The sequence below is a fragment of the Sciurus carolinensis genome, chromosome 14 (genome assembly GCF_902686445.1).
Source record: "Sciurus carolinensis chromosome 14, mSciCar1.2, whole genome shotgun sequence".
In the NCBI taxonomy this organism is placed as follows: Eukaryota; Metazoa; Chordata; class Mammalia; order Rodentia; family Sciuridae; genus Sciurus; species Sciurus carolinensis.
Genome location: NC_062226.1, coordinates 82,080,255 through 82,094,948, shown reverse-complemented (window position 1 = coordinate 82,094,948; position 14,694 = coordinate 82,080,255). Strand labels below are relative to the sequence as shown.

The following is a 14,694-nucleotide window of genomic DNA, read 5'->3' as shown; positions in this document are numbered from 1 at the left end:
TTTAGAATTTATTCAAAGAAAGCAATGTTACAAATTTTGTGAAAAGGTGTAAGCTGGTTTTCAGCCATGGTTTGATTTTTGCAAATTCTTTTGTAGTCTTTGTCTTTACATAGGCATATTTTAGTTTCATGATTGCAGTTTTAACCTTCATTCTGTGATGATGATGTAGTTGACTTTTCCTCCCACTAATCCTGCTGTTGTATGATATTATCTAATTTTTCATGAGCTGCCTAATTACTAGGATCTGTGAGGAGAGGTGAGGGTGTGGGCTTGCTTTGGGGTGTGTTCAGGGAGACGCCTGCTCTTTTCAGCTGAGAACAATAGGTGATGACTTCATGGTGATGGTCCATGATTCACCCTATAGAGTTTCTCTTGAAAACCTTCTGTGGGGCCAAAGAGTGCATTTTCTTTTAAGGCCACCAAAAGCTGTCTTTTTTTTTTTTTCCCATTCTGGGACAAGTCAATAGGCTTTCCTGTGAACAGGCCCTTCCTGAACTCCATAACAAGGGTTTCTGAATAATGGAAATGTGCTAGTTAAGAACTGAAACAGCTGCGATGCTTTTGTCAAAGATGCATCTTTACCAAAATGACAAATTAAAGCCCAAATGCTCTGCTTGGCAACAGTTGGGTCAAAACATTTAAGTCATTAATTAGAAGGAACTGAAGGGGGGAAAAAATCACACAAATACACAGCATTGCAGACTCAACTTCATCTTGGAAAATGCAACTGAATTCTTTGGGTGGGGGGGAATGAGGGCAACCCTCAAGTGGGCCCTGGCAAGCTTGTCATTTGCAAATAAATCAAAAGACCATCATTGCTGGAAGGAGAACCAATGAATAGAGTTGCTTTGTCATTCTTTGATGGGCCCCACACTCAAGCCTGCTATTAAAAATGAATGCATTCAAGAGGCTTCTGCATTAAGAACATAAACAATTAAGGGCACTTGAGCTGCTCTGCTGAGAGCCACAGCAAAGATAGGAGAGCTTTCTCCAGAGATGCAGGCCCCTGCAATCTGCCTTAGGAGCCAGAGAATGGGAGCAATTAGTGTTGCTATCTCTGCCTGGGCAGCCTTCAGCACGTTTTTTTTCTTCTTCCTCTCTTTTAACCCCTCCTTGTTTTCAGAGAAGCAGCGAGTGTGAAAGATGGAGCAGTGAAGGATAGATAAGAGTCAGGGCTTGGTTGGAAAGGGTTCAGATGGAGAATGCTGTGGGAGCAGCCCAGTGAGGGGGAGACAGAACATAAAAGTTATTGTCTGCCAGTAATTGGTGACTTATGTTCTGATTAGTTGAGCCACTAAAAGGTTTCTGTCATCTGGTACTCTTTGTTTTGTTGTAATCATTGGTTTTTAAGAAAGGGTGAGATTACATGGCCATGGGTGGAATAATTTAAATGATTATTGTTTGAGGTTTTCCCGCAGGAGGCAAATGTGTTCCTGTAGCCTGGGTTTGTGTTCTTGCCTTGATCTCATTTTGTAAAAATGTGTAGAGATTTTGGCCCTTGTGATGTGGCAGGGCTTTTGGGGAAAGGTTGTCCTGACCGCCTCACTAGCTTGTTTTGACCTTAGGCAAGTTATTTTAACCTTTTAGTCCATTCCCTCAGAGGACTTGGTGTCAGGGGATTTGGTGTCAGGAAAGATTAGAAAGACTTCGGGGGACTTGGCAGGTGCTAAGCAGCAGGTTGCCTCAGTGGTATGTGGTGAATGGAGGGCAGTGTTTCTTCAACGTGGCCCTCAGCCTAATAGTTGCAGGATCACCTGGGAATGTGCCTGGGAAAATGCAGGTTTGCGGGTCTAAACCACCTCAATCAGCAGCCCCAGGGTGGGGACAGCTATCTGTGTTTTAACAAGCCCCTTTGGTTGATCCTGTATGCACACACACCTTTAGAAACCACCAACAAAACCTCATTTACCATTATAACCTCAACTTAAAGATAATGCCATTGAGGGACTGGGGATGTAGCTCAGTGGTACAGTGTGAGGCCCTGGTTTCAGTCTCCCAGCCCTGCAGACAATGTACCAAACTAACAGAAGATTCTACTGTGGGCTGGTAGCTCAGGGGTAGAGTGTGTGCTTAAGGTCCTGGGTTCTCTTTGCATCACTACAATCACCATGCTCTCTCCCAACATACAACATACACAGCAATCCATGTCATACACTCTTGTAATTTAGATTTTCCTAATATGTGATTAGTGATTTTTATTGATGGAGTTATATTTTAAGCAGAGAACTTCTGTGCTGTATTAGAATTTGAGGTAAACTATCTTTTACCTTTGAATGTATTTGTGAAGCAAGGTGCTACAGGAATAAATCATCATTTAGATATCCTGAAGGTTGTCTCTTGGCAAAGGGACCTTTCCTCCTGTGAAGGGGAAGGAAATACTGGATGATTATTCGCAATATTTTGCTCATATCATATTTGGTACACAGGCCCTCTCCCCCCGCCCCTGCCGCCATGCTGGGGATTTAACCCAGGGATGCTCTACCACTGAACTACATCACCAGCCCTTTTTAAATTTTGAGATGGGATCTTGCTAAGTTTTGGAGTTTGGACTATACCTTGTGATCCTCCTGTGTCAGCGTTCCTGAGTTTCTGGGGTTACAGACTTGTACCACCACACCCAGCCAGTACACTGTTTGTGTACATAATGTCCCAAATTCACTTGGTGTATTTGATATCATTTTCAGAAACTAGATATGTTTTTGTGGATTTTGCTCCTCTTCGGGCAAGATTGATTTTAGGGTTGACCCATAATTCTGCCTGGCTGTGAGGAAGACTATGAAATGAAGTTTGGCTATACTTAAGGTTTGCAACTTATAAATCAAAGTTTGTTATGAAATACCTGTTTTGACATGCGAAACCTTTCAGCTAGGTCAGCAAGTGTACAGTGTGACCCTGTCATTGACAGGCAGTGGGACCACTTCTTGTGGCACCATTGTTGGCAGGAGATGACATGGCCTTGGCCTCGTGTTCCTGCAGTGCTGTTGGGGCCGGCTGGCTACCCCACTGTTTTGCTTTGCAGACAAAGCTGAGTTTGTCAGCTGTTTCTGGTCTTGAGTGTGCCCCAGCTTCCCACTTTTGCTTCTTGGAGAAAGGACTAGGCAGGATATGTGGTTTCTAATCTTGCTTTCTGATCTCGAGCAAATCATTTCTTTAAGCATTGGTTTCTCCCTATGTGATTTGAGGATTGTACGAGAGCCAGATTCCCAAATAGTTAGAGGGGCTGTTATTGCATCTGGGTGGTGAGCCTAACTGCTCTTATCTCTCCTTCCAATTTGAAAATAAATTTAAACAATAAATTAAGAACAGTGCTCACAAGGTCACTGGAGGTAGAAAGACGTCACCGAAAACCCTACCACGAGCATAATCACTTTTTACCTTGGGTTTCAGCTTATGGTGCCTGGCCACATGCATATGAGTGAAAAACAGAGGCATGGTAACATAGTGTCTTTGTTCTTCTCCTTCCACTCAGTCTAGTAAATGTGTTGGCCATTTGGCATTGTTACTGTGAGTTTGACTCTAATGGTTACTTGCCATGCCTGTGGGTTGGTGCAGTGTATTTAACTGTTCAACCTAGTATTAGACAGCTGATTTACAGGGGGGCAAATGTTAAGATTTTCAAACACTCTGCAGATGGTTGTGATGTGTTGAACTGCTTTTCCATCTTTACCTGGCCTTTTTTCTTAGGCTTTTTAAAACGAGTGTTGCAGTGAACAGCTTCATGCATGGAATGCTTTTCATTTGAACTATTTCCTTAGGATAAATTCTTAGCTGTGGGAAGCCCTACTAAAGGGTTTGAATAATTTCATTGCTCTTGAAACACATTGCACAGTTGCTTTCCAAGGTGATGGTACCAGTTTATTGTCATCAGTAATGTGTGATCGTTCCAATTGCCCACCCCCCATCATCATTGGATTATATTTATTTATTTATTTTTTTTTTCAACCATCTTAACTGTTTCCAAATGAAACCGTTACTTATATCAGAATTTGCATTTTGTTTGATGGCTGGTGAGGTTGAACATTTTTTTCTGTATTTAAAGCTGTCATTTCACAGACTCAGAAACTTCTGGTCCAAAGGGATTTAGCGGTTATCCACTTACTTCCTTTTGTGTGCTTTGTTTTCATGTTCTTGCCCGTTTATCTGTTGCCAGATGCTTCTTACCAGCATTCCACTGTTTTTCTCTTGGCTTCACACTTGATTCAGGGAAACCAAGAGATCAGTTTGCCAGCCCTCAGGATGAGCACCCTTTTTGATGATCCATCAATTTGGAATTTAATCCTGGTGGAGTTTCCCCTCCTGAGCTGACTTTGGGCAGGATGCCATGGGATTTTTTTTGAGATCCAAGGGCAGTTACTTTTAAGTTCAGATGCCCAGAACATATCTTCATCTCAAAAGCCTTGTACCAGGTTTTGATTTGCAGTATTTGGTCATATAAAGAATGTGAATCTTTGTGTGGGTAGGGTGGGCTCTAGGGATTAAACCTAGGGCTTTTGCACTTGCTAAGCACACTCTATTACTGAGTTGCACCAGTCCCGGGTTCATGAATCTTATACCTACTAACCTTTCTTTTTGTAAACAGAGCCTTAACTCTACCACTGTTCTGTAAGAGTTCATGTGGTTGCATCTTGGTCTGTGTACCCATGGTCAGTTTTGGTGAGGAAGGTCTAGGGAAAAAATATGTATTTAGTTGGGGGTCTTGTTAACTTTCCATCTTGTGTTGAGAAGACTTGTTGCAGGAAGCCGTGAGGAGGCTGAGGAGCTTTGTGTGTAGGTTTAGTTTATCAAATGAGAATAAGTGTTATGGAGGATTTTGAAGAGTGTAGAGAAGAGTGTGTTTGTTGGTGTCAACGGGCAAGTGCAGCTTCTGAGTGGATTTGAGGGAGGTCTTGAAGGATGGGGAAGCTCTCTGAAATTTGTGTAGCTCTTTAGAATAGTAGACTTGTAGCTCATATATTAGATCACTTGATTTTGATGAAACTCTGAAGTAGGTTAGAGATGTTCCTGTTAGTATGATAGGAGGCCTGGGACACCTAACTCTGGTTTGCTGAGACACAAACTTCAATTTTTGGATGATAAGGGCCAATTCTATCATATGCAAATCAGTGAGGGGAATTGGCTTGGACAAAGAGCACATAGAAAGATTGTCCTAGAGAGATGATTTGAACCCTTGCTTCCTGCTGCTCAGTGAGTAGGCAGAGACTGTCTTTGAAATAAGGCTTGATGATGGGGCCTTCACCCAGCTCCTTAAATTTCTGGATGGGAGTGTTCCTTGCACATTTGGTTTGGGGATGCTATTTTTTTTTTTTTTTTTTTTTTTGCTATTTTATGCAGTGTCAGAAATGCAGGTTCAGGAAAAGTTTATTTAAAAGCATTGTGACCTACCAGGTACCAAATACCTCTTCAGCTTTGAGCAGGAAAATAAGTTCTAGGTGAAATATTCTGTTGGTCCATGTTGCTTTTTTTTTAGGTACTAGGGATTGAACTGAGGGTGCTTTATCGTTGAGCTACATCCTGGCCCTATTTATTTTTTTATTTTGAGACAAGTGCTCACTAAGTAGCTGAGGCTGGCCTCAAACTGGAATTACAGGCATGTGCCAGCATGCCCTGCCAGCCCACAGTTTTTTTCCTGGGAGTTGTCTAGTCTTTGGAAGAAGTGAAAGGCAGTGTGTGGAAAGGTTACAGAACTCTCTCAGTGTTGATTTAAGCAGGGTCCAATATCCAGAGTATCATACCCACAGGCTCTGTGACCCGTGTTAGGGTGGGAAACATTGCTACTTGTTAGTTCGTGCTAAATGAAGAATCTTATTAGAGTGATCTTGTGTTGAAGCGAGAGGTAATACCAAGAATTTCTGTCAGTTTTATGCTACTGCCATCCAGACTGTTGGGACGGGATGGGGAGATGTTTATGAAATCCCCCTGGGGAGGGAAGAGGGTGTTTTTGGAAATCTTGGAGTATTGTCAAGTGCTCCCTGCATCTGCACAGGACCAGGAGGTAGGCTGTTCTTGTCACCCAGAGCCTTGCAGTTCCCTGTGCAGGATATACCAGCTTGGAAGTGGAAGCAAGACTTGAATTTAGGTCATCAGGCTCAAAAAATCAAGTTCACTGGTCAGTATAGTTTAACATTAGGGTTTAGAGAGGGAGGCAACGGCTTGAATAAGATCCTCCCCTGTGACTTTTATTTCCATTTCTTCTCCAGACCATTTATTTAGAACTTTCAGGACATGTGGCACAGCTTTTGATGATTCCACATCAGTTTGAGCCTTGATTTGTAACTTTCTTCTTCCTGGTTCAGTCTTAGTCTAACCCAGCTTATATTGTCTTCACTTTAATCTATTTCTTTTGTTTATTTTTTATTATTTACTTATTGGTACTGGAGGTTGAACCCAAGGGTGCTTTACACTAAGCTACATTCCTAGCCCTTCTTTATTTTTTAATTTCGAGACAGGGTCTCAAATTGAAGTTGCTTAGACTGGCCTTGAATATACAGTCCTCCTGCCTCAGTCTCCCCAGTAGCTGGGGTGGTGCCTGTCCTTGTTTACTTTTTGATCACTTGAATCTTGTTAAAGATTTACAGTACAAATTTATCTCATTCAGAATGGGTTTTAACTGTCCAATGACAATGTTCAATTCTGCCTTCAAGCCATTCTATTACATAACACATGATTACTATTTAATTAAAGATGAAGGCATTTTTTTCTTCCTAAACCAAAATAAATTCCAGAAGATCAGGTAATTGAGTATAAAAAGCATAGCCTAATTTTGGTGTGTTCTAACCCTTACTCAAAGGCCAGAAGCATAGGAAGAAATTTCTTTGGTTTGGCCCCATAACAACTTATTAGGCAAGGTTGAGAGACAGGAGGCAAGCTGGGCAAACTGTGATGAGAGGTTAATATTTGTCTTATGTAAAGAACTATGAAAAGACGGTAATGATTAAATACCATCAAAAAATGGAGAAAGGAACAATACAGTGGACCAATAAATATATGAAAAGATGTTTAACTTCAGAAAGAATCCAAGTAATGCAAATAAAAATGAGGTCATTTTTTAATTTGTTAGATGGATCAAGATTAAAAAAAAGGTCAAGAAAACCCAATATTGACACTGGGAGAGCAAGCACCCTTGTAGATGGGTGGTAATGTGCATTGGTACAACTTCTCTGCGGGGCAAGTTTGGCAGCACGCATTATGATTTTAAAGTATGCACACACATTGACTTAGAAGTTTCACTTCCAGGAATTTGTTTTAGAGCTCTTGTGGAGGGTTATTTGACCTTGAGTTGTGTAATTGTGGAATATTAAATGAACATATACCCACTGGTGTCAGGAATACTTAACTGTGACCCATTTTTTTGAGTGGCCTACAAATTATAGAAAGTGAGTGTGTAGAGTGGGGACCCCTTGGTCTTAAAAGTATAGTCACTTGGGGCTTCTGCATGTAAAGTGAGAGCTTAAAAAGATGGTATCCCAGGATCACCAAAATGTTACCTGTGGTTATTTTTGGAGGATGGACTTAGGGTTGTTTTAACTTTATTTTCTTTTTGTGTGCATGTGGTATGTGCTTTAAGTGAGAGTGTGTCTTAGAAAACAAAAAGAAAAAGAAAACATCACTTCTAAGATCAAACCCAGGGCCTCATGCATGCTAGGCAAATGTTCTACCCCTGAGCTTATACCCCACAACCCAAATGTACATTTTCTTTAAAAAATGGCACTTAGGATTGAACCCAGGAGTGTTGTACTTCGGAGCTACACCCCAGACCTTTTATTGTATTTTGAAACACTGTCTTGCTGCCTTGCTGAGACTGGCTTCTAATTTATGTTCTCCTGCCTCAGCCTTCTCAGTAGCTGAGATTACAGACATGTGTCAACCATTCCCAGTGCATCTGTCATTTTTAAAATTGGAGAATCTTAAGTGGATTTTTGAGAAGGGGAAAGTACAGAATGTATGCTGTTGGAATCTATGGTAGGTGGGGAATGGGGACTTAAATAGGAGACCACAAAGAGCATCCCTACTCCTTTACGTGAATGTGAGCGTGTGTGTGTGTGTGTGTGTGTATGTGGTGTGTATAATCCTGTCTTAAAGGAAAGAGAGGCCTACCCATGCTTTCTAGGAGAGCCATGACCTTGAGTTAACTTGCATGGGTGGTTGTGGTCAAATGAACTGGGTGGGGCTGACCCAGTTCTGTTTTTGCACCTGGTACAGCTGCACCATTTTTGCATATATCTGTTTGCCCCACTGGCTAAAGCAATGTCATTGGTTTGCTTTCTGTACCAGCCATTATCCCTTACAGCACATTTCTCCCATGGCAGGGTCTATAACCCTGTTTCATTGGTGATCTGGGAGAACTGGCTTGTTTTGGCTAAATCCATTCCCATAAAGCCAAACACCTTGCTGCTTAGTTAACTGGATTCATCTTAGAGGACAAAAAAACCTGTCTCTCTCTCTCTCTCTCTCTCTCTCTCTCTCTCTCTCTCTGTGTATTTGTTTGTAAAGTTCCTGGGGTTTTTACCTTAATCTTACTTAATTCTATTCTCTCTTTCTCAAGGGCATGGCCTGCTTGCTTTGTAATTTTCTTCTCTTGATCCTCTTCATTGTTTAATTCAGTAATAGAGGCGGCATTTAGTAAGCACAGACAGAAAATGTTGCAACAAATAAGGTCAATGCTGGGCCTCTTTATGCAGATGCTTTTTTTTTTTTTTTTTTGGGCAAAGCAGAACTGATTTCTCAGAGTTAGAGGAAAACAGAGCTGCATTGCTGTAGGATACTGGAGGTGGTGCAGCTGGATCCTCCCCTAGGTTGGAAGTTTCCAGTCCCTCCCTCACCTGTTTGTCCCTGTAGCAGAGAGACTGCTGTGGGTGTGTAGCTGAGTAGGGACTTTTCCTGACAGATACTCAGGACACATGCTGTTATGTTCTGCTGAACCATTGGCCTTTTCTGTTTGGTAAAACTTTCCAGAATACCCAGGAATATCATGACTTGACAGTCACTTTACAACTGAGTTCTGTTTTTAGTGATGTTTTCTTGGTTTGTTTGAATTTTTGAGATAGTGAAGGATACTAGCATTAAAATTATTTTTATTATGCAGAAGTTGGGACATGTGGGAAGGAAGTCAGTGAGCCCTTTTCTTACCGAAGGTCACATCTTTGAAAGCCAAGCTGCACTGATATGACTTTCTGACACCACATTGAATGAACTTGCTATAACTATATAAATGTGCTGTGGTATGCTGTCATTGAAAAGTCTATTATGGGTCTTGCTGTCTCCAGATTTAAATCAGATAGCCTTAAACCACATGGATTTTCTGACTCAATTCAACTACCCATTATCTTTTACTAAGTAGCCAATAAAGTGTGCAGTTGTACCTCTGCAAAGAGGGACTGATATCTGTTCTTTATCTAAAGACAAATATTGGTAACATAACCTGTGGAAACAATGTTATGCCTTCCAGAGTCAGAGTAGAGGAGGAAGCAAGTGTTGAAGGTATGAAGTTTCACCGTTTTGAAATTTTTTTGATTGTGAAGTATTCTAAACATTTGTATGGCTTTGTCTTTATAGACTGAAATCGCCAAGAGATTGAATACGATTTGTGCACAAGTCATCCCATTTCTGTCTCAGGAAGTAAGTAAAACTGTTCAGCTGTTAAAGTGCAATTATGTTGCTTCTCTGTTTGCAAATTAGCTAGTTTTAAGATGTTAATTTTATCACAAGGAACAAGCGTGAAGAACATCTGTTACAGCTGAAGTGTGTAAACCCCCTGCTATTCTGTCTAACACATCTGAGGGCACACTGTAAAAGTGGTGACAATAGTTCAACCCCAAATTAATTTTTTCTGTGGAAAACTGCAAAATGCCTTATCAATATAAAGCTTTTGTTTTCTTTGAGTAGTATAAGCTTGATAGCTACTGATGATTCCAGTGTCCTTTTTATTGTTTAAGTAGAGAGCTTTTCTTGTGTTGACTTAAAAAATGATTCCAACAGGGTCCACTACTGTGGCAGCAGACCCTTCTTTTGTGCCTTTATATCAGATTCGGCTGGGGATAGAGCTCAGTTGGTAGAGTGTTTGCCTCGCAAACACAAGGCCCTGGGTTCAATCCCCAGTACCGCAAAAAAAAAAAAAAAAAGATATATCAGATTCATTGATCGAATGCTGTCCATGGAGGAAGTGGATGAGAGTAGTCCAAAGAATAAAATAAACCTTTACATTCTGTTGACTTAATGAGTCATATATGTAGATAAGCCAAGCCATTTTATTCAGATACAATGTTCTTGAGGTTTAACCTTAATATTTTGAGAGGGAACGCTTTGTATATGAACAATCTGTGAAGTTGACTCTTTAAGACTATATTTTAGTTCTGCTTTGAAAAGCTTTACCTTCCCTTTGGATACCGCCTTATAAATGCCATAATGTGTTTGCAGCATGTGCAGAATGAATGTATCTTGAGGCAGGTGAAGAGCTTATAGGAGTAGGAGTCAGAATATTGGGGTTGGATCTAGTTGGCATCTGCTGTTCCTGGCTCATTTATAGTCCTTTTGAATATAGTTTTTTAGACTTAAGTTATCTTGGCCTGCATACTAGTCTCATGCCTCCTAAATCAAACATGTGGTTTAATTTTATTTGGGTGTAGTTGGGAAGTGTACAGGGTGAATTTCCATCCTCTGAAGCTGAGGGTGGGCCCTTCTTTTCCCCTGGGAAGGGTGAGAAATCAAAAAGATGAAAGAACAAAAGGAATTCCCAGAGTTTCTGGAAACTGCTGGTGGGTCAAGATTTATTAATCAGAGAAGTGATCACAGACTCGATGTTTAAATTTCAAGTATTGAAACAACTGTTTTAAAATTGCTGTAAACTTCATCTGCCTATACTCATCATTGTAAACCTGTTCTGTGATCCAGGGTGACCTTCTAAATCCTGTTCTCTCTGTTGCCTAAGACTTCAAGTTACCTATTCTTCACGTCTTTTTTGTCTTTCTGCCATTCTAAGCCAAAAATTATGATCAGAAGTTAAGTTAGAAATACAGGGAAAGCTGGGTATGGTGGTGCCTGCCTGTAATCCCAGCTAACTGGGGAGGCTGAGGCAAGTTTGACATGAACCTGGGCAACTTGTTGAAACTTGTCTGCAAAATAAAAGGGCTGTAGATGCAGGTCATTGATAAAGTGCCCCTGATTATTAGTCCCCAGTACTGGAGTGGGGAGAGAAGAAGGAAACACCATTTTTAAGTGTGCCTGTTCTTGTATTTTTTTAATTACTGTGTGCTAGAGAAAATGAGCCGTTCAAACCATTAAATTTCATTCAGCCTGAATTGCACGCAGCATTTGTCTTTTTGTTATTAGAATGTCCTGGCTATTGCTAACATGTTTTCTTCTCTTTGTTTTTAAAGCATCAACAACAGGTGGCCCAGGCTGTTGAACGTGCCAAACAGGTGACCATGGCAGAGTTGAATGCCATCATCGGGGTACGTGGCCTACCAGGTCTACCTCCTACAGTGTGTATAACCAGCTTTCATTTCTTAATAGTTCGATGTCTTAATGCGTGTCTGTGTATGGTTGTGTGTCGTTTGATGTTGAACTCTTCGGTAAGGGAGGGTAGCAGCGGATTTGGGGTATACTGAGATGCGTAGGGGAAGAGGGTTTAGCTAGCATAAGGACCATGTGGATGGGAAGATAGATAAATCTGCTTTTCCATGGGAAGATAAATGTAGTTCATCCTTAGGGCACTGCAGCCACTTTTGCTCCATTAGTTGAGTAAAAGCTGTAAGTGAGAGTTTTAAATACTTCACTTGCTTCTGTCTTACAGCTTTGGACCACAGGGAGGTCAGGCCTGGTCGCTGAATTACCTTTTCACAGGAGTTCTCTTTGCTTTTGCCTTTTCCTTTCTGGGGTTTTCGGACCTATGTAACTGTTTGCTCCTTTGCTTTCTTGTGTCTCTTTCATGAATTTTTAAGTGGCATACCAATGAAAGAGTGCTCTCTTGCCATGGAAGAAGTGTTAATTGTCTGCCCTAGTGCTCTCTAGCCTTTTCAGTGGGTTCCTGCTCTCTGTTGAGTTCAGTTAGTGCTTCTTGCCGCGACTGGTTGTCAATCACAAGTCATTTGCTCTGCATTAAGGAACCCGGTGAACTGTGCCTTCCGTCCCCTGCATGAGTTCATCCCTCTGCCCACCACAGGACCCAGGATGGTTCTCATGTGCTCTCCCCCTCTCAGACCAGGGGAAAGAAGTTGCGAAACGAGGGAGGGTCCTTTCTGATTTTATTCATATGTGAGTGCCTTGAGCGGATTCAAATCACTCATTTATCAATTTATGTTAATTGCTTGTGAGAAGATGCCCTGCTGGTCTTTATAGTTCCCTCAGACACTTTGTAATGATAATTAGACATGCTGCTGTACGGATTAAGAGTGCCATAGTCCAATGACGGCCACAAACAATGGAACCAGTTAATCCATCAGGGCTTAAAATTACATCCCAACTGGAGATGGAGAAAAAACATAAGAGCCAAGGAGGATTAAAGAATGAGCCTCAGCTTGAAAACTCTCCTTTCATCAGTTTCTCAATTGCAGATCTGCAGTTGGGTTGCCTGTGGTAAGCTATTGGCAGTCAATTAGGTGAAATAAACTGGGAGGGTGACCTTCATTTCCTTTTAATAGCTTTTTCCTCCCTGAAATGGGGAGCTTCAGTGGATTTTCAGCTTAAATTTTATTCAAGCTGCTTTATTACACTTGACAGCTTAGCTCTGCATAAACAATTCTCCCTCCTCTTCCCCCACATCTAGGCTCTGCCTTTCTTCCCCTTCAGTATCACATTTTTGACTGTTACTTAGTGGGCTCTCTAATCACATTCAACAAAAAACACAATTACATCTGCATTTGTCTGCTGCCTTCTGTACCCTTTTCTTGTGTAATGAATTGCTTTATTTTAGAGATCAAATCAAATATTCACCGGTACTTTTGCATGTACTGTGTTTGATTAGCAAAGACTAATAGCGAATTGTACTTGTAGCTGGAGCACAGAATTTTTTTAACCCAAATGAATGAGGATAGAAAAGCCTGTTTTGATTAAAGGAAAACATATGCAAAGCAGTTCTCAAGTACCCAGTTCAACTTTGTGGAACATGTTTGTTTTCTGAGCAGCTCTAAATTTTCACATGTAATTTTTCAATGGTAAAATGCTTACATTTAAATTCTTAAAAGTACTGCCCAGGACCTGTGAATCTCCTTTGGACCTACACTTTCGAAAGGAGGAAATTGCATTAACCAGATGTTTATAGGTAATATCCATTTTGAGCCAAAGCAGAGAGTAAAATCAGGTCGTTTTAGAAGAGCAGATGAATCGCTAATTTTACGAATGGCTTGGGTCCAGGGAAAATGTTGTTGAGATTATAAAGGCAGATTAGGTCTGATAGCGTTGCAACAATAACCCAAATTGGTGAATTGGGCCCAACACAAGACTTATGCCCCTTGCATGTCTTCAACATACTGGCATGGGCAGCTTTTGTCATTGAAATTTTTAGATCAGTATATTAATTTACGTCAGGAGGTTTTTAGAAAGTTTGCAGTGATCAATAATTATCTCGCACTGTAAGTTTAATGCTCTGGCATATGCTTGATTTTTGCTTGAAAGGAATTGTGTGCATCCTGGAAAATCGAAGTAGCATAAAATTGGGTTGACAATTCAGTGGACCTTTGTACCCCTTCATTGAACATGCAGTGTGTCAACCTGTCTCCCCAGAGGGGAGGAGGTACCGGGAGACTGTCTGTTCCTACAAGCAGCAGCTGCTCTTGGAGTCAATGCAGCCTAGTTTGATAGCAGCTGTCAGTATTGTTCAGGGACCGACTTAGGGTAAAGAACAATGGGAGAGGCCACGCTCTCAGTCTGCATCGACTTTCAGGCTAAGAAAAGAAATAGTAATTTAACGGTTTAGACATCTATTACAAGTGTGAAAGATCACGAAAGAGTACCCTTTAAAATGCAAATGAGCCGAAACAGTCTCATTCCCTTTAAGGTACAATCAAGGAGCTTACTGCTTGCTTGAAAGGGCTCAAGATAGTTCTCTTCAACAAACCTGGAAAAAGTTAAATGTTCTGAAGGACGAAAGCTCCTAGGTGAACTCATTCAGTCCTTGTCCTGCGGGTTCTCTTAGGAGGAAGGGAGAGGTCATAACTTTTTTTTGGCCTCCTGTCCTTGTTGAGTAAATGAATGCTGCCCATTTCTCACCAGCATAGAAATCTTAGCTTTCCTGTCTGGCAGAAAATACTGAATTTTAATTCTTTTCCACCTGCCTTCCATTTACGTACAGTACTGATATTTAAGAATAATAAACTTTTTAGTTGATATTTGGAGAAACTACTGTGCGCCTCCCCTCACCCCCCCAGTACTGGGGATTGAGCCCAAGGGCTGTCTACCATTGAACTGTATTCCCAGCTCTCTTATTATTTTTTGAGACAGGACAGGGTCTTGCATACTTGCTGGGGCTAGCCTCTAATGTGTGATCCTTCTGTCCTTAGCCTCCCCAGTAGCTGAGATTACAAGGGTGCACCACCATGCCTGGCTCTTTTTTAAAGAGAACAATTGCATTGTTGTTTCTAACTACCTGTTGCCAAACTTCATGGTATTTGTGGCAATACATATAACATTGTTTGCGTGTGTTGCATTGAACAAAAAGCATGGTCCAGGATCAGAGGGACTTGGGCAGGATACTTGACTGTA

At 41.2% G+C, this 14,694-nt stretch overlaps 1 protein-coding gene across 9 annotated transcripts in view; it reads left to right on the top strand.

The window, feature by feature from the left end:
- Tle1 (TLE family member 1, transcriptional corepressor) overlaps positions 1-14,694 on the top strand; it is a 94,549-nt gene that overhangs the window by 20,826 nt on the left and 59,029 nt on the right. For 6 of the 9 annotated variants that reach the window (XM_047524109.1, XM_047524105.1, XM_047524111.1 and 3 more), the window contains exons 5-6: positions 9,553-9,615; positions 11,373-11,447. In XM_047524109.1, the coding sequence (XP_047380065.1) occupies positions 9,553-9,615; positions 11,373-11,447 (138 nt within the window). Of the gene's footprint in view, positions 1-9,552; positions 9,616-11,372; positions 11,478-14,694 lie in introns of all 9 variants that reach the window. The other 3 variants (XM_047524103.1, XM_047524102.1, XM_047524106.1) reach the window with 1 other exon arrangement.